Source organism: Tuber melanosporum (genome assembly GCF_000151645.1).
Source record: "Tuber melanosporum whole genome shotgun sequence assembly, scaffold_25, strain Mel28".
Taxonomy (NCBI): Eukaryota; Fungi; Ascomycota; class Pezizomycetes; order Pezizales; family Tuberaceae; genus Tuber; species Tuber melanosporum.
The window spans coordinates 793417-808177 of record NW_003298919.1 but is presented as its reverse complement, the minus strand read 5'-3'; the positions used below and the strand labels follow the sequence as shown (position 1 = coordinate 808177).

The 14761-nt window shown below is 48.9% G+C and overlaps 4 protein-coding genes; 1 reads left to right on the top strand and 3 right to left on the bottom strand.

Annotated features, from left to right (window-relative positions):
* The first annotated feature begins 601 nt into the window (after nucleotides 1-601).
* On the top strand, nucleotides 602-3397 carry GSTUM_00006298001 (uncharacterized protein). XM_002838464.2 has 3 exons: nucleotides 602-2478; nucleotides 2530-2784; nucleotides 2837-3397. Exons 1-3 carry the CDS (start codon nucleotides 761-763, stop codon nucleotides 3129-3131), a joined length of 2268 nt encoding a protein of 755 aa, XP_002838510.1. The 5' UTR covers nucleotides 602-760; the 3' UTR covers nucleotides 3132-3397.
* Nucleotides 3398-4442: 1045 nt separating this feature from the next.
* On the bottom strand, nucleotides 4443-5635 carry GSTUM_00006297001 (uncharacterized protein). XM_002838463.2 has 2 exons: nucleotides 5440-5635; nucleotides 4443-5384 (listed from the first exon to the last, which is right to left on the bottom strand). Exons 1-2 carry the CDS (start codon nucleotides 5581-5583, stop codon nucleotides 4647-4649), a joined length of 882 nt encoding a protein of 293 aa, XP_002838509.1. The 5' UTR covers nucleotides 5584-5635; the 3' UTR covers nucleotides 4443-4646.
* Nucleotides 5636-7762: 2127 nt separating this feature from the next.
* On the bottom strand, nucleotides 7763-9097 carry GSTUM_00006295001 (uncharacterized protein; the record flags this gene model as incomplete). Its single annotated transcript, XM_002838462.1, has 1 exon — nucleotides 7763-9097. One exon carries the CDS (start codon nucleotides 9095-9097, stop codon nucleotides 7763-7765), a length of 1335 nt encoding a protein of 444 aa, XP_002838508.1.
* A 1117-nt stretch (nucleotides 9098-10214) lies between these two features.
* On the bottom strand, nucleotides 10215-12322 carry GSTUM_00006294001 (uncharacterized protein). XM_052355763.1 has 1 exon: nucleotides 10215-12322. The coding sequence occupies exon 1, from the start codon at nucleotides 11200-11202 to the stop codon at nucleotides 10705-10707; it is 498 nt and encodes a 165-aa protein (XP_052211731.1). The 5' UTR covers nucleotides 11203-12322; the 3' UTR covers nucleotides 10215-10704.
* Between the last annotated feature and the right edge of the window lie 2439 nt (nucleotides 12323-14761).

The window sequence follows — 14761 nt, the reverse complement described above, 5'->3', positions numbered from 1 at the left end:
AAGGATTCCCGTACCGAAAGTACACTACGGTACAGTATACTGTGGCGATCTTCCGGGTGTGTCTGCCTTAGCAGCCGGCCGGTAGGACACCGGTAGGATAAGGCTAATGCGGAGGAGGGCCTGATAATATTCCTGAGGATGGCGGAACATGCCGTACTGAGAGGGACTGGGGTTGGGGCCCTGAGGCCCACGCTTTGAGGATTGAAGTAGACAAGGCTGGGCGGTGAGTCGCAGGGTTCAAAGAGAGAGGAGAGCAGTGGATAGTCTTACTGGTATTGTACGAGTAGTACCACCTCACAGTAGTTGGAGGAGCACGATACAGTATCGCAATTTGAGATATTATAGTATATGTATTGTGCAGAGCTCTGCGAGTGTTTTGCAGCTAGCGGGCCGTGTTTCCTTCGGGGAAAGTTCGCGTGCGCTTGGCACCTGGCACCTCCATCACCATGATGCGGTGTCATGTGACCATGATTGCCTGGCATTGCTTGAGAATCCCAGCAGAGTGGTTAGGTTGCCGTTGGAGGTTTTTTCTGTCCCGGGATAACTAGGTGATGAGTTGAGCTCGTTTCTTCCCCCCTTTCCTCTTCCACTCACCCATCCACCCATCCACCACCTCCCTTACTGGATCAAACATCTCTCCAATCCCCTCCCTCACCGCTCCGATATAACTGCTGCAAACGAGGAAAAGGGAAATAAACAAACAGAGGGGTAAATCGTTTCATTGACTTTTGCCTGCCTTCCCCCTCAACTCGCTTCGAAAATGAATGCTTTTCGCCCACCGTCGCGTCGGATCACCTCTCCGGCCCCTTCCTCCTCCGCTTGGACATTGTCCTCCAATCGTTCTACCCTAAGCTCGTTTCTCGACGAGGAATATGGCTACTACGAATCGATGGGTGGAATAACTAGCGGTTATTCTGAACTATCCATGTCCTCACAACTATCGTCATCGTCCATAGAAGTCCATTCCTATTCTGGTCCGTCCATCTCGCCGCTCTACGCTTCCACAAAATCCTCAGCCGGCGGGTTGCGCGGGCCAGGTTCAACGACCGCTGGTGTGAAAGGGAACGAACAGACCGGAATCCCGTCAGATATTCTCCCGCGTTTGCAAGTCCTTCTCAAGAACCAAGTTCTGGTGTTTCTGGAGGGGGTCGAATATGACGACCTGCCTCTCGGAGCGATGCTTCATAAACACTCGTACAAACTCGCCGCCCGTAATGATGAGATACTAGAGGAGGTTCGCCAGGAAGGTCGCGCAGTGACCAGCGAGAAAGCTCACCTCCGATATTTCAAAGGACTTTATCGGGTCATACGGAGGTCACAGTTCTCAGGTGTTGGAGGAAAGCTTTGGGGATTGTGGAAACTCGAGACTGTTATCGCCGAAGCCTACAGAAGGTCCGGTATTGATCCGGCTATCTATGGTTACCCGAGATTGAGGAGTAGTGGAGGCCATGACGACGATATGGATGACGGCGAAGCTGACTTGGGTAGTGATGAGGATGGGGATGACGATCTAGATTTTTTTGACATTCAAGACGAAACAGATGACACCGATGATCCTTTTGATTCAGATGATACGGATGATACGGACGACATGGACCACGAAGAAGGCCACCCAATGATAAATGCGGGCGGCATAGGTAAAGGACCAGTATACGGTCCTCAATTTGAACGGCTCTCAGAGCGAAGCTTGACGTTACTTCTCGACCTATTGAGAGAGTTCGCTCTTAATCGCTACCTTCTTGCCGCCTATAAATCTATACTCGAGCATGAGCTTTCGCGGCCCGATGAGATTTCTGAATTATTTGCACCGAAAAAACTTGTTAATTCTCCCGCTGCCGTTCGTGCGGTACGGGTGAAAGAGGCATGTATCATCTCTTATATGCAGTCTTTGACTTTCCTTTACAAATTACAACTGCTGGTTGAGTACGAACGAAAGGATCCCGAAGGGTACTGGGACAAGGACTTCGAACACCCCGATCATGAAGATGAGCCCTTGTCCCTACTCTGGTCGAAAAGTATGATGACCATGGTGATGACCCATTTCCATCGGGAAGAGTCTGATAGTGAGAGGTACCGGCATCGGCATGGTTTGTACCATGGTCATTACCAGGAGGATTGGTCATACAAACTTATGTATATGACCAACTACTTGCATTTTGCCGAGGCTACAGTTCACGATTGGTTTGCTGACCCCGACGCACAAGAATGGGAGGAGCATGAGAAGCAAGTGAAGGCAGACGATAGATGTCGTTGGTTTTCTGAGTTTGGGGGGCGGCTGTATTTAATGCCTTCTACTAAGATGTACGGCAGTCGTGCTGCGATAGTAGAATGGATGGAGGGTTTTGAGGAGGAGCAGGTCCTAGATACTTCTGTTAGCGAGCTTGAAGCAAAAGCCCTGGCGGGCGAATACTTCAGGTTTGTTGATATGAGACCTGAGTGGGAAGATGCGGCTACAACCCTAATAAAGCGCTATGGCGGGTTCGTTTGCAGCCCCTTTTTTTGGTCTCGCAATACAACTAACCTTGATAGGGCTATCGACATCGGCCAGGGAGATGACGATAAGCCTGTTACTACGATCCTACGTCCGGGACAAGAGGATCCGGTTAAGTGCGATAGGAGCGTAGACTACAATCATATCATGGACTATATCCACCGCAAGATAGTCCAAACTAGGTTTTCCCATGTAGATAAGAAAGCGTTGAAGAACGTGGTTTTCTCTTTTCGAGGGATCTTACCGACCCTCACTCGTGGGGATATGAGGGAACTGGTTCACATCTATGGCGGGTGAGTGCTGCTGCGAATATTATTACGAACCTGGTGTTAACCGTGTTTATAGGTTCGTCGAGGAAAATCTCACCTCTCGAATTGATTACACGGTTGTCGGATCCAGGAATCCATTAGACAACCCGCAGGTCTGGAGCCGGGAGATGAAAATAATCGAACAACTAGGAATCCGCAAAATCGACGAAGACGGCTTTGCCGAGCTTCTGCTGAAGAGCCAGTCCTGGCTTAGGAACGGCAAGAGGAAGGCAGCCAACGGGTCAGCGGTTGGGGAGGTTTTCAAGCCCACTTCTAAAAGAAGAAGATTGGCGACATCTCTATCATTACCATCACCGGATCCCGCTTTCTAGATACGTTTGGTCTTTATAGGCATCTCTCCCACCCTCCCTTTTTTTATCGTCATTTTGCCTCTCCTTCCCCACCTGTTGGATGTAGACCGGTTCGGAGTTATTTGCTATTTTATTGCATTTGAGGGCTTATGGATTTCTTTCTTTATTCCTTCCTTGTACTGGTTTCTTAGGGCTTTGGAGGGTCTGGGTAACGATTTACGGGTCAATGTATTATCTTCAGTGGATCGGAATGAAAATTGCTTCTATTCGTTGCTGGTTAGCTTTTACACTTTTACGCATGCTATATTGTACTGTAGGCGGGGAAATTAATACAGGAGGAGGCTTTTTGCTTAGGCCTATTCTTGTAGGCCGCTTTCCACAAGAATTTTCCAATGACCTATGGGAGTTAACCCGCCTACCTCAGATCCTCTGTAGTACGATACAAGCTGGTTGTACGGCACGAGCGAAGAGTCATCGGACTGTCGGTGGGTGACGGCGACATGCGCCATCACTCGTAGGTTGAGATGTAGCCCCTGTTGTTTGTACATATGAATATGATATTTCTTTATATTCTCAAAGGCTTCATTCAGAATGCTTATTCCTTTTAACAGACAGCCCTGGCTGTTTATTCTTGTTTATTTTGTATGCTTATTGGTTAATCTCTGTTTCCTGCTCCCTTGTCAAGGGGTGACATGCCCAAACAAACTTTCCATATAGCTATGCTATACAGTATATCCCTTCTTATATTTCCGATAACCCAATCACTACTGGAGGATCTACTATCATACGAATCTACTAGGGTATTTTTATTATCATAATTATTACCCTTTTATTGCGCATTCGCTACAGTTCCCTCTGTTGTGCCGCCGAATCATACCAAGGATTTGGTTGGTTGGTTGGTTGGTTGGTTGATTAGGGGGGTCTTTTTCTCAGACCAACAAAAACTCAACGGGTGTGTTGGTGAAAATATGAAAAGAAGAGTTAAGTGAAGTGAAGTGAAGCGATGGGTCGCTCCGAGAGAGACCATGACATGAAAATGGGTCTTTCGGATCGGATGGATTTTCATCATTCGTACTCATTCGCTCAATAGGGAACTGGAGTTGTGGTAGATGGGGTTTTTTCTTCTCTTTTCTTGGAGAGAGAGATCATTGCACGCAAGTGTTTTATGTGGATTGCGTGCGCACTGCTCGTGTGCACATTCGTCGACACAGTTGCTTCTCCTAGGAGGCCCTGTGTTATATGCATAGACCTTTCCCCCTTTACTCTCTCTTCTACTCCTCTCCTTCTCCACTTGCGTTGACCGACACTACTTTTTCCCTTCCTCCGAGCCTGCGGAATCGATAATGGCGGTAATAATTTGCGGTGAGGAGGTATTTTAACTTGGATGTAACAATGAATCATATCTAAACCCGGTCCTTAAATAATGGCCCTCTGTTGCAGTTCTCCTAACAAATCGCTAACCAGAAAGAAAAAAATAAAAATATGAAAAAACCTCCCCTAAGAGAATGAAGAATCCGGATCCAACGTCACCCATTCCTAGCTGAAGAGGTACCTCACAGAAACGAAAACCGCCACGGCAATCCCCAAATACCCCAATATATCCCATACAACCGAACAATCTAGCTCTGCCCCCGAATCGTGGTGATCCACTGTCCTCGTATATCGAGATTGTCGTGGTGCATTCCTTTCGAGATCTTGACCAAAATCTTGCCATGGTGCTGTCGTACCGTAAGGACTGCTGTATGTTCTTTGTGGCGATAGCAGAGGGTGTTGTTGGGTTGGAACTGGTGAGCGGAGTGGTGGTGGGGGGCGAGCTGCGAGAGGTGGTTGGTGTCGAGTTGCGGGAGTTGCTTGGCGTGGTGGGGGAGGTATGTGGTGTTGAATTGCGGGAGTTGTTTGGCGTGGTGGGGCGGGTGGTTGTCTTTTCGCTGGGCTCGAACTGCTAGCGACAACCCTTCTCTCTTGGTGGACACTGAAGGTGGGACGCAACTCGCGCAATTTCTTCATCAACAACCCCAGCATATCATCTGGCAATGAGCAGGTCGATCCGTGGCGCGAATCCAGAAGGCGCACTTCGACCTCGAATGGCTCCAAATTGACATAGGATTGTTTGGTCAATAGCGGTGGCTCTCCTCTTGCGATAACTGATAATAGGATGCCATTATCGGGATGTGGGGCTGCCCCAGATACTTTGAGGGGCAGATATTTTCTTCGTAGTTGATCAGTCGGGTTCGGGAACCTGACGGAGAGGGTTGTGTTGCCAAAGGATGTTATCTGGGAGAATATTAAATCTTGGTTACATGGAGGAGTGAAGGGGAATTTGGGTTACCAGAAGGACTTGGACTTTCCCCTCCCTTTCAGCCCCGAGGACCAGAACTGGGTGATTGAGTTTTCCACCGTTGACACTTGTGCCCCGGGACTCCGAGGTATTCGGAAGCCAGTATACATGCCCTATGAGGGCGGCGGTTAACATCGCTGCTTGCCTGCTCCCACGTTATCCCACCAACGTGTGCATTGGTTTTTAAAGAGCATCGTAGCTTTGTTCCTGCGCGGGGGATAACTTCAACTTATAACACTACTGTGCAATCCATATTTCCCCTTTCTCACACACACCAGCAGGGGCACTCGTGCAGGTGCTTGTATCATAAAATGGAATACGGTACGGTAGGGAAGTCGTGTTGTCCATCCTTAGGCAACAGCTCAGAGGAAGCCATTCAGGTGCCATCGATAACAGGGATCAACTGGCATTGGTGCCAGAAGCGATTGGGGGAGGGGGGGAAGCATGCAAACCCATGGCCACAGAGTGGCTTGAGTGCAAATGCAGGTATTAAATCCAGTTGACTTCCCTTCTACCAATTAGGAAAATCGAAGTGAGGGGTAACACACTTCCTCTCCCTCCACTTTGATGGCACCACAGAATGCCGTCGCTTGCATCCGTACAAACTTTGACCTCGCCCACAGCAAGACACATCCACCGTTGAGGACATGTTTTCGCTGCACTCTTTAAACGGTTTCAGAATTGCGGGGGGGGAGGATCTTTTAGGAAATCGGTCTCGAGTGAGATTTATTTCTTGTTCGATTTTTGTTTGCGGAGGTAGGCTCCCGGTGCCGGTGTCCAGGAGGGATAAAAAATTATGATACTCGTAGTGGTCTCCTGTAGGAACGTGCTGAAATTCCTAATTAGGCACCAGGTCAAGAACACTTGTTAACTTGTTAACTCCCCCTATGGTCGGGCTAGGAATAGAACTGTAAAAGTAGGAGGAACACTTGGGACTATTTGCTGTACTTTTGGTTTAATTTAATTTTGCCGTTTTCCATGGTATTATTCGCTTGTTTCGGCGCTGTGAGTGATCTCTTAGTATGGGGAAGGTCTAGATTGCATCGGTGGCATTCTACTCGAGTAGGGTGCCGGTTCTAATATCTATTGGGTGAGCGTTTGGCTGAGAAGAAAATTTCCGGGCTGGAAACATACAAGGGCTCGTACAATGACAAATTCCAATGCCAGGCCACCGAGCAAATCGAGGAACAAGAAGTCTCGGTTCCACTCTTAGGTGTTCACCACTGCCACTCGAGTAGATTACCCTCACCATCAATAAAATTTCCCCAATTTCCCCCTCGTGCCCCCCTTCCCGCTCACCACTTTTTTCGGGAAAGCAAGAAAAAGGTTACGAGTACAGTACGGTATCGTGCTCGAGCTTCGAACTGCCTGCATCGTGTCAGATTAGGGAGATAATTGCTACTTCACAGTTTGCATGGTTCTTGCGGGAGTAACCGCATTGCCGTTACCGGTGGCAAGTATAATACAGTACCGGTACTCGAGTACCGGTATTGGTCGTTGTTGACCGCAATGGGTGGCACCAAAGGGTAGCAGGTAGGGTGGTGTGTTGTGTGCTTCTAGGATTGGCGCTTATCGCGGTTGAGAGTGGGAGCGAGCTCGGTTTGGTTGGTCTATTGATTGATCGTTCGGGGGGGCTGGGGCAGGGGGGGAGGTGAAGGAGGCGATGGCGACTTTTTACTGGTCAGCTTTTTTGGTGAGTTTTACTTTTCGTACTTTGTAACTGGCGGAAGGGTCGGTACGGCACGGCAACTCCTCATGCCGCAACGGGATCATAAGTGCTTCTGTCTGTCGTAAAATTTTTTTCCTTCTTTCCTTTTTTTTGTTGGTCTTACTTGTAGTGGGGGGGGGAGTGAAGGGTTCAAGGATAATGTGCCCATTCCTTGGTGTGAGGTCTGATTATTCTACGGTATTCAAGTGGTTTTGATGGTGCCGGTACCGTATTGCCTTCTGAGCGGTCGAAGAGACCTACGAGCCACACACCCGGCTTGTCTCACATCTCCTCAACACCCGACACCCTGCTTGAAGTGCGGGGGTTCGTAAGTACTCGCACGGTACTGCACCATATGGGAGTCTGCTCTCGAGTGCTGAATCTACCGTACCGTAGGCCAGTAGCGGCGTGTGAGTTGGAATCCTACGTTTTTGTGGGGTTGTAGAGGTTGCGATTGGGTAGATAGATTAAATGAGGTTTCAATCACGGGGACATAAGCACACACACACACGCATGCACATGCAGACAATGGAGGGGGGGGGGCTGTTATCGTATCGCACAAATCTGCATTCTGGTGATCTATCCGTCCATCCACATATTAGCATCTCAATCCCTTAGCAACGCCTTCACCTCCCCAATCTGCCTAAGAACAGACTCCCTAGCAGTACCGCCGACGGCACTCCTCATCTCAACGCTATGCTCAAAGTTAAAGACCTGCATGACGTCCTCGTCGAATTTGGGACTAAGCGTTCTGAGCTTGTCGAGGCCCAGCTTATCGATACCGGAGAGGCCTTCGTTCTCTGCCAGACTGACGGCAGCGCCAGAGATGTGGTGCGTTTCGCGGAAGGGCACGCCCTTGCGGACGAGGTAGTCTGCTAGATCTGTTGCCAGCATGTCCATTGTTAAGGCAGCGAGCATTTTCTCGCGGTTGATGGAGAGGGTCGATAACACGCCTGTCGCGATGCGGGTGGAGTCCAGGAGCGTGCGAGTGGTGTCAAAGAGCGGCTCTTTATCCTCTTGCAGGTCCTTGTTGTACGTGCTCGGCAGGGCTTTGAGCGTGTACATGAAGCCGACCATCTGGCCGAAGACCCTCCCGCTCTTGCCGCGCAGGAGTTCCAGCGAGTCCGGGTTCTTCTTCTGCGGCATAAGGCTGCTGCCGGTACTGTACGCATCAGCGAGTTTAACGAAGCCGAACTCCTGAGTAGAGTAAAGTATCAGGTCCTCCGCCCAGCGGGAAACATGGCTCATGAAGAGGCTGCCCCACATCATTGTCTCGGCAACGAAGTCGCGGTCCGCCACACCGACGAGGGAGTTTCCGATGACGCTGTCGAAGCCGAGCTCCGTCGCAAGGAAGGCACGGTCGACGGCGAAGGGGTTGCCGGCTAGCGCGCCGCTGCCGAGCGGGCAGCGGTTCACACGGATGCGGAGTTGACGAAGTCGGGTGAGATCATCAGTGAAGTAGTATGTGTGGCTCATGAGCCAGTGAGACCAACGGATCGGTTGCGCGCGCTGGAGGTGCGTGTATCCTGGCATGATTGCGTCTAAGTCTGCCTCTGCGCGGCCTAGGTGTGCCCTGAGCAGGTCTACTAGCGCGGATTCGATCTCGTCCAGCGTGTCCCGGAGCCAGATCCTTGTGTCCGTAGCTACCTGGTCGTTGCGGCTTCTACCAGTGTGTAGTTTCCCCGCTATACCCTTGCCGATCAATTCGCCGAGACGTCGCTCGTTGGCCGTGTGGATGTCCTCGTCAACGCCGGGGCTTATAGCGAATGTGTCGTTGGCCCATTCCGCGTGCACGAGATCTAGGCCCCGGTGGAGCTCGCTGAGCTCGTGCGCGGTAATTATGTTGCGTTGGTGGAGGGAAGTGGCGTACACTTTTGAGCCCAGAATGTCAGCTAAGTACATACGTTTGTCGTAGTGGATGGATTCGTTGTAGGTTGTCATTAGCGGGTCGGTTTTGCCTAGCGGTCGGTTCCTAATTAGCAATTGTTTAATGGGGAAGAGGGTGCGCGAAATGGGTGGAAGGTATACCAGTGAAGCGGCCGCCCCAGAGTTTAGTCGTCGCCATGGTGAAGAATTGACGTTCTGTTGTTATGGATTGGCTTTTTATTTTTCTTCTTCGTCGGGCTGGTGGAGGTGGTGGAGGAGGGGTGATGTTCCGGGGGCTTTTTGACCTGCCCCACCGCGGGGCTCCCCCAAACGCCAAGAAAACCCTTCCCTTGAAATACCGCAACCCGTATATCCATCCTGGGCGCCGTGCAATCACGGATGATCATTCGCATGTTCAAACCCTCAAACTCCCGGACCCGGTTCAAACGAAACAAACGGGCATAGAAAATTTTAATTCTCATATTGTGACCTCTCCCAAACCTCTTGTATATGATTGCAAACTACAGCGTATCATACTCCGAGCAACTTCCTAAGCCCCCTCTACCCCCCCGCCGTCCTTACCCTTATGATGCTGAGCCTCACGATTCTTACCCTCTGCCCGCCGCGCACTTTCTAGTTCACCCTGATCCCGCTCGAGAACTGTTTCTTCAGCGTGACCCTTATGATCAAAGTTTTCGGGCCTTCAGCAGTCGGATATGTTGACGTTGGGGAGGCGTGGGCTGATTTCTTGAGAGATACTTTTGACTGCGCAGGTGGTGAGCTTGGGGGTGTATGTGGGGCGGAGTGTGCTGGCAACTAGCGAAGATGGGGGGCTTGTGTTTGACATTTCTGGTTTTGTCTTGTCAGATCTGTAGAGGGTGTGCGAGTGCATGGTGGGGTTATGATAGAGACGAAGGGAGCGGAGGAGTGAGGGAGGGCAGTTGTCTGGCCAGTAGTGGTGGTGGTTGTGGGGTATATATGGCAGACTTGGAACCTGGGTGGGTCCCCTTGAAACGGTCTACTCGAGTATCATACCGTATGGGAGACTAGCTAATTTGAGATGAGGGCGGTGACGTCAAGGTGGGAAATTGAGTTAAAGTCGTTATCTATTGAGTTGTTATGGGGATTCATTTGGTTTTTGGAATTGGCATTTCGGGTACAGTACCGTAATGGGTCACTGATAATTTTCGAGTTCGGGTGAATGAGCTTTGGCGCTAACAAAAAGTCGTGATCATAAAACAAAGTTTGATTGATTGAAGAAACGCCACCAGATCATCCAGTTGGAAGACTCGGCGGATAAGGTACAAAAACACAATCATATCCTTGAAACCGAGCCCTCAAAGCCCAGCTAGTGAAAGTGTCAAAGAGACTCATGTCGAAGGAAAGCTGCCTGCCGTATCATAAGTTATGAAGAAATATAACAGCCCTGGGAGCGTTCAAGACTCGACTGGAACCGCCAATTAGATTCCCCAGTTTTTGAACTTCAGGGAAATGAAGGGAAAACAATGGAACATAGTCATGAGGAAAGACTTGAGAGGAAATTCTTTATGAAGGGGGAAATCAATATCAAAAGCCTCGTTGAACACGAATGAAAGCCCCCAGACTTGGTAATATGAAAGGAAAACCGCAACAACTTTGTGCCGTCATCAAGACAGACACCATATCGTCAGCAATTCATAAATTTATACTCTGCTTTTCACACCATTCCCCATCTCTGCCTTCCTCTCCCGCTTCAACCCCTTTCGCCTCTCTGGCTCGGCCTCCTCAGTGTCCGCCCTGTTCAATACAGGAATAGGGCTCCTGTTCGTAGTGTCAATGACACTGTCGTCATATGTCATGCCGCCGATGAGTCTCGCTTCCTTCCTCGCTTCGGCAACAGAACTGGTGGTCGTGCTGCTCGCGGGGCTATTTCTGCTCTGCATCAAGGGCTCCTTATCACTCGGTGCGCTGGTGTAACTTCCATGAGAAGGGTGCGGCGAGTAAGGTGTCAAGGGCGTTAATCTTCCTCCAGCATTACTGGCAGCAGAACCCGCACGGGGAGTTGGTAGCGTATCGAAGTACCCGCCTCCGGTACATGCCCCAAGCCGTGCGAGACGATCGGCAGCAAGGGAGTTCGCGTCGGTGCCTGGGCGGTTGCCTTCGTGGCCGTCTTTGATCGCTACTGTGGAGATACCAGACATGGGCGTTGACGGGCCCGACGAAGCTTCTGAGTAGGTGGAGGAAGGAGGATATTGGGGCGGGGAAGGTAGGCTCGTGAATGTCGTACTCATTTTGATTTGCTTGTTTCGGGACGGAAAGAGGAATGATTTTTCTTTCTAGTAAAAAGGACGAAATAGGCAACCAAAGTTAGTGGAGGAAGAAGGGAGAAACAGGGCTAGAGTACTGGAGATAAAGAAATGGGGCTCCAATGGTCTCGGGGTGAGAAGTGCAAGGCGAACAAAGACCCTGCCAAGAGGGTGCATCTACTCGTATTGTAGCGACTTTAACTAATATTCCATTCGGGTAGAGTGCAGGTAGATAATTGTCAATGGAAGCAGAGAGACCAGCGCCAAGACACTGACGTCATTCCTGGCCGAAAGCTAGGTTTGCGGGCCAAGAGTCTGATTCCAGTCCACATCCAGACTCACCCGAGAAAAATTCAGTAATGCCATCTCCACCTTTGGGCTGTAGGCCTCTTAAAGCAGTTTCTCGAGTTACCTACGAGTACTGGACGGCTAGTTCTCTGGGTGCTGAGAGGTGGTTGCTACAGTATCCTTTCTCGCTGGGAGCAGGCAGGAAGGCGATTTTTCCAAGTCTATCGCTCATTGGACGGATATCGAATGTGCTGCTGCAGGACTGGGATCCTGGTCATGCGGGGTGTGGTCTGCGATGGGGCGAGCGCTGAGCATGCAGATCGGTAGACTATTCGTTGTTCTGCTGGCCTATGGGAGTGGGCAGAATGCCTCGGACCCTCACTTAACGTCTCGAAGTGAACAGCGGCATGAGAAACAATTCTTGGGGGTTCGTGACCCTTGGGCCACCACGGCATTTAGCCATACTGGTACCGGTACTGTACGAGTACTGTACAGCAGTGTCTGGCGTTGATGATGGCGCAGGTATTCCTGGGACCGCCCAAGTGGTTTCCGCGTGGAGCACTTGTAACATAAGATACCCGGGCGACTGAGTTGAAGCTGGAAGTCCAAGGGGGTTTCTCCTGCACAAGGTGACTGGCTATAGTTTGGCTGCAGGAGTAGGGTGGATTATTGTAGAGTACTGTATCGGTGGACAATAGTATTCTGTGAGTTCGAGTGGTAAGTTGTGATAACACCAAGAAGTGAGGGCGCCAGGCTTGCAAGAGATGCTATGGATGTAGGAGTAGTCTGTCCGGTCAAAGGCTCTCTGAGTTGCTCAAAGATAACCGTGCCAAGGTTCCCACCACTCCGAATGACGCTACGCGACCTTCAAAGTAGGTGGCACTCCCCTGGAGTGCCTCACAGTTCAACGATCCTTTCGTCTGTATTCAGGACCTCGCGCTAAATGCCACTTAGCATGTCTTGTCACCGAAAGTGGAATAGTGGTGCAATGGTCAGCACCTGCTGACATCAACAGGCACCACTTCAAGTTTATCAGTGATGTGAAGCAACTGTAGACATCTACAAACACCCATACGAACCACTGTGATACTGTGTCCAAACGCAAGAAATCAGTAAGTATTAATATTTCCTCACTATTTTAATGCAAGTAGGTCTAATTATTTCAGATAAAATGTCATTTATTAGTTTTGTTTCTGGACCTTCGGCAAACACATAACCTCCTACCCACCTAAGACCACCCGTAAATTCACAATATTATGTGAATAGAGTGGCAATACGCTCTCCAATTACGGGAGAATACCGGAATTGAGAAGCTATTCCGAATGAGCTTGATCCACCTCCAGGAATGCAGCCATTATGGTCTTCACTCCTAGACAAGTCTGAGGAGGAGATTGTCCTAGAAGAACCAGATGACAATGAAAATGAGGCTCCCGTGGGTAGTAGTCAGGAGAAAGATGAGGAAAATAGAGATGATCAGGATCAAGAGCCTATAGAGACACTGGTGATGTTGGAGGAATACCTTCCGGTTCCCTCACTCTTTAAGCCATATAGGCATCAAGCATCAGAGCATAGCCGAATCGTCAGGCTTTCCGAAAACCTCTCTGTCCAATATGGAATAGTTGGACCAAGCATACTGGTTGAGGACTTGGAGGAAGACCATGACTGTTTGAGTCAAGCAAGACTACAAGTAACTCCAGACTTTTTTTTTTTAATATTTTCTTCACTCAAGAGATATTTGCAGAATTAGCGGATAATACAAACAATTATACAGATATCAAGTGCGCAAATTTATCACTTACTGTCAGAGGTCGACAGTGGCAAAGGACCTCTGCAGGAAAGTTCATCATTTTTGTGGAATTACTTATTTATATGGGTGCCCATAAGGCCATGAGAACTCCTCTTTATTGGAATAAAAGTGCTAAATTTCAAACTCATGAGATTGTCTGCTATATGTCCCAATATCGCTTTGAACAGCTGAAGCGCTATTTTCATGTTTCGCCAGTAAATCCCAATATACCACGACCACCTTGATATGAGTGGGCTCAAAAGCTTCTTCCTCTTGCCTCCCAATTAGAGAGCCACTTTCAGCAGTACATTATACCAGCCTCAAATGTCTCAGTAGATGAAATGATGGTACGCTTCATGGGCCGCTCTTCTCATACTGTTATGATAAGAGCTAAACCTATACCTCAGGGGTATAAGATACTAGCTCTTTGTGAAAGAGGATATACATTTTCCTTTCTGTTTACCTCCTGTGTTGACAAGTTTTGCCATCTTAGCAACTTGTATAATGGACCAAGTAGGTAGTTTTTATCACCTACATCCTATGCAGTCTTCCAGTTAATATCATCACTTCCTTCTCAATCCTATCGCTTTATTATCTATTGCGACAACTACTTTTCCAATATTCTACTATTCATTGTATTAAGAAAGTACGGTATTGCAGTCTGTGACACAGTTCGCTCATCCTCCGCTTCCTATCTTCCCCTGTTTAAGATTGATAAAAGAGAACAGTTTTTAGCTTAGAATACCCTTACTACCAGTACTATGGATTCTATTTTAGCTGTCTTATAGCAGAATAAGACCCTGGTCCAGTTTCTTACTACCAATTATACAGGCACACCAGAACTAGAAAACTTTGCAACTTGACTTTGCTGATGACCTAGAATTACCAATGGAAATAGGCAGCTGGTGGAAGCAGGTTGGGGGGATGACTTTACTCGAGAGTTAAGGCTACCAAAGCTATCAGTTGACTATAATAACTATATGAGTAGGATGGACATTGCCGACCAAAGACGCAGCTATTATTACACACAACTTCAAACCTGTGACAATTGGTTTTCCCTCTTCTTTTGACTCCTGGATACTACTATCATTAATTTCTTCCTATTAGCTCAGGAGCCAGAATCTTGGACTTTGCTTGCAGCCTCTTATCCGTATAACTAGTACTGGAGACATCATGGATTTTTTCATACCCAATTAGCTTGGAACCTTGTAATAGAAGGCTTCCACTCTCTTCATCCCAGTCAGCAAATTACTGTTAACTTATCTGAGAGGCCTATAGACAATGTGTATCCCCAGACTAGTATTATTCTGAGAGGAAATAACAGTCAAAGCAGGTATCATGGGTATGTAGGTCTTCCGTGACATTATAAATCAACAGGTC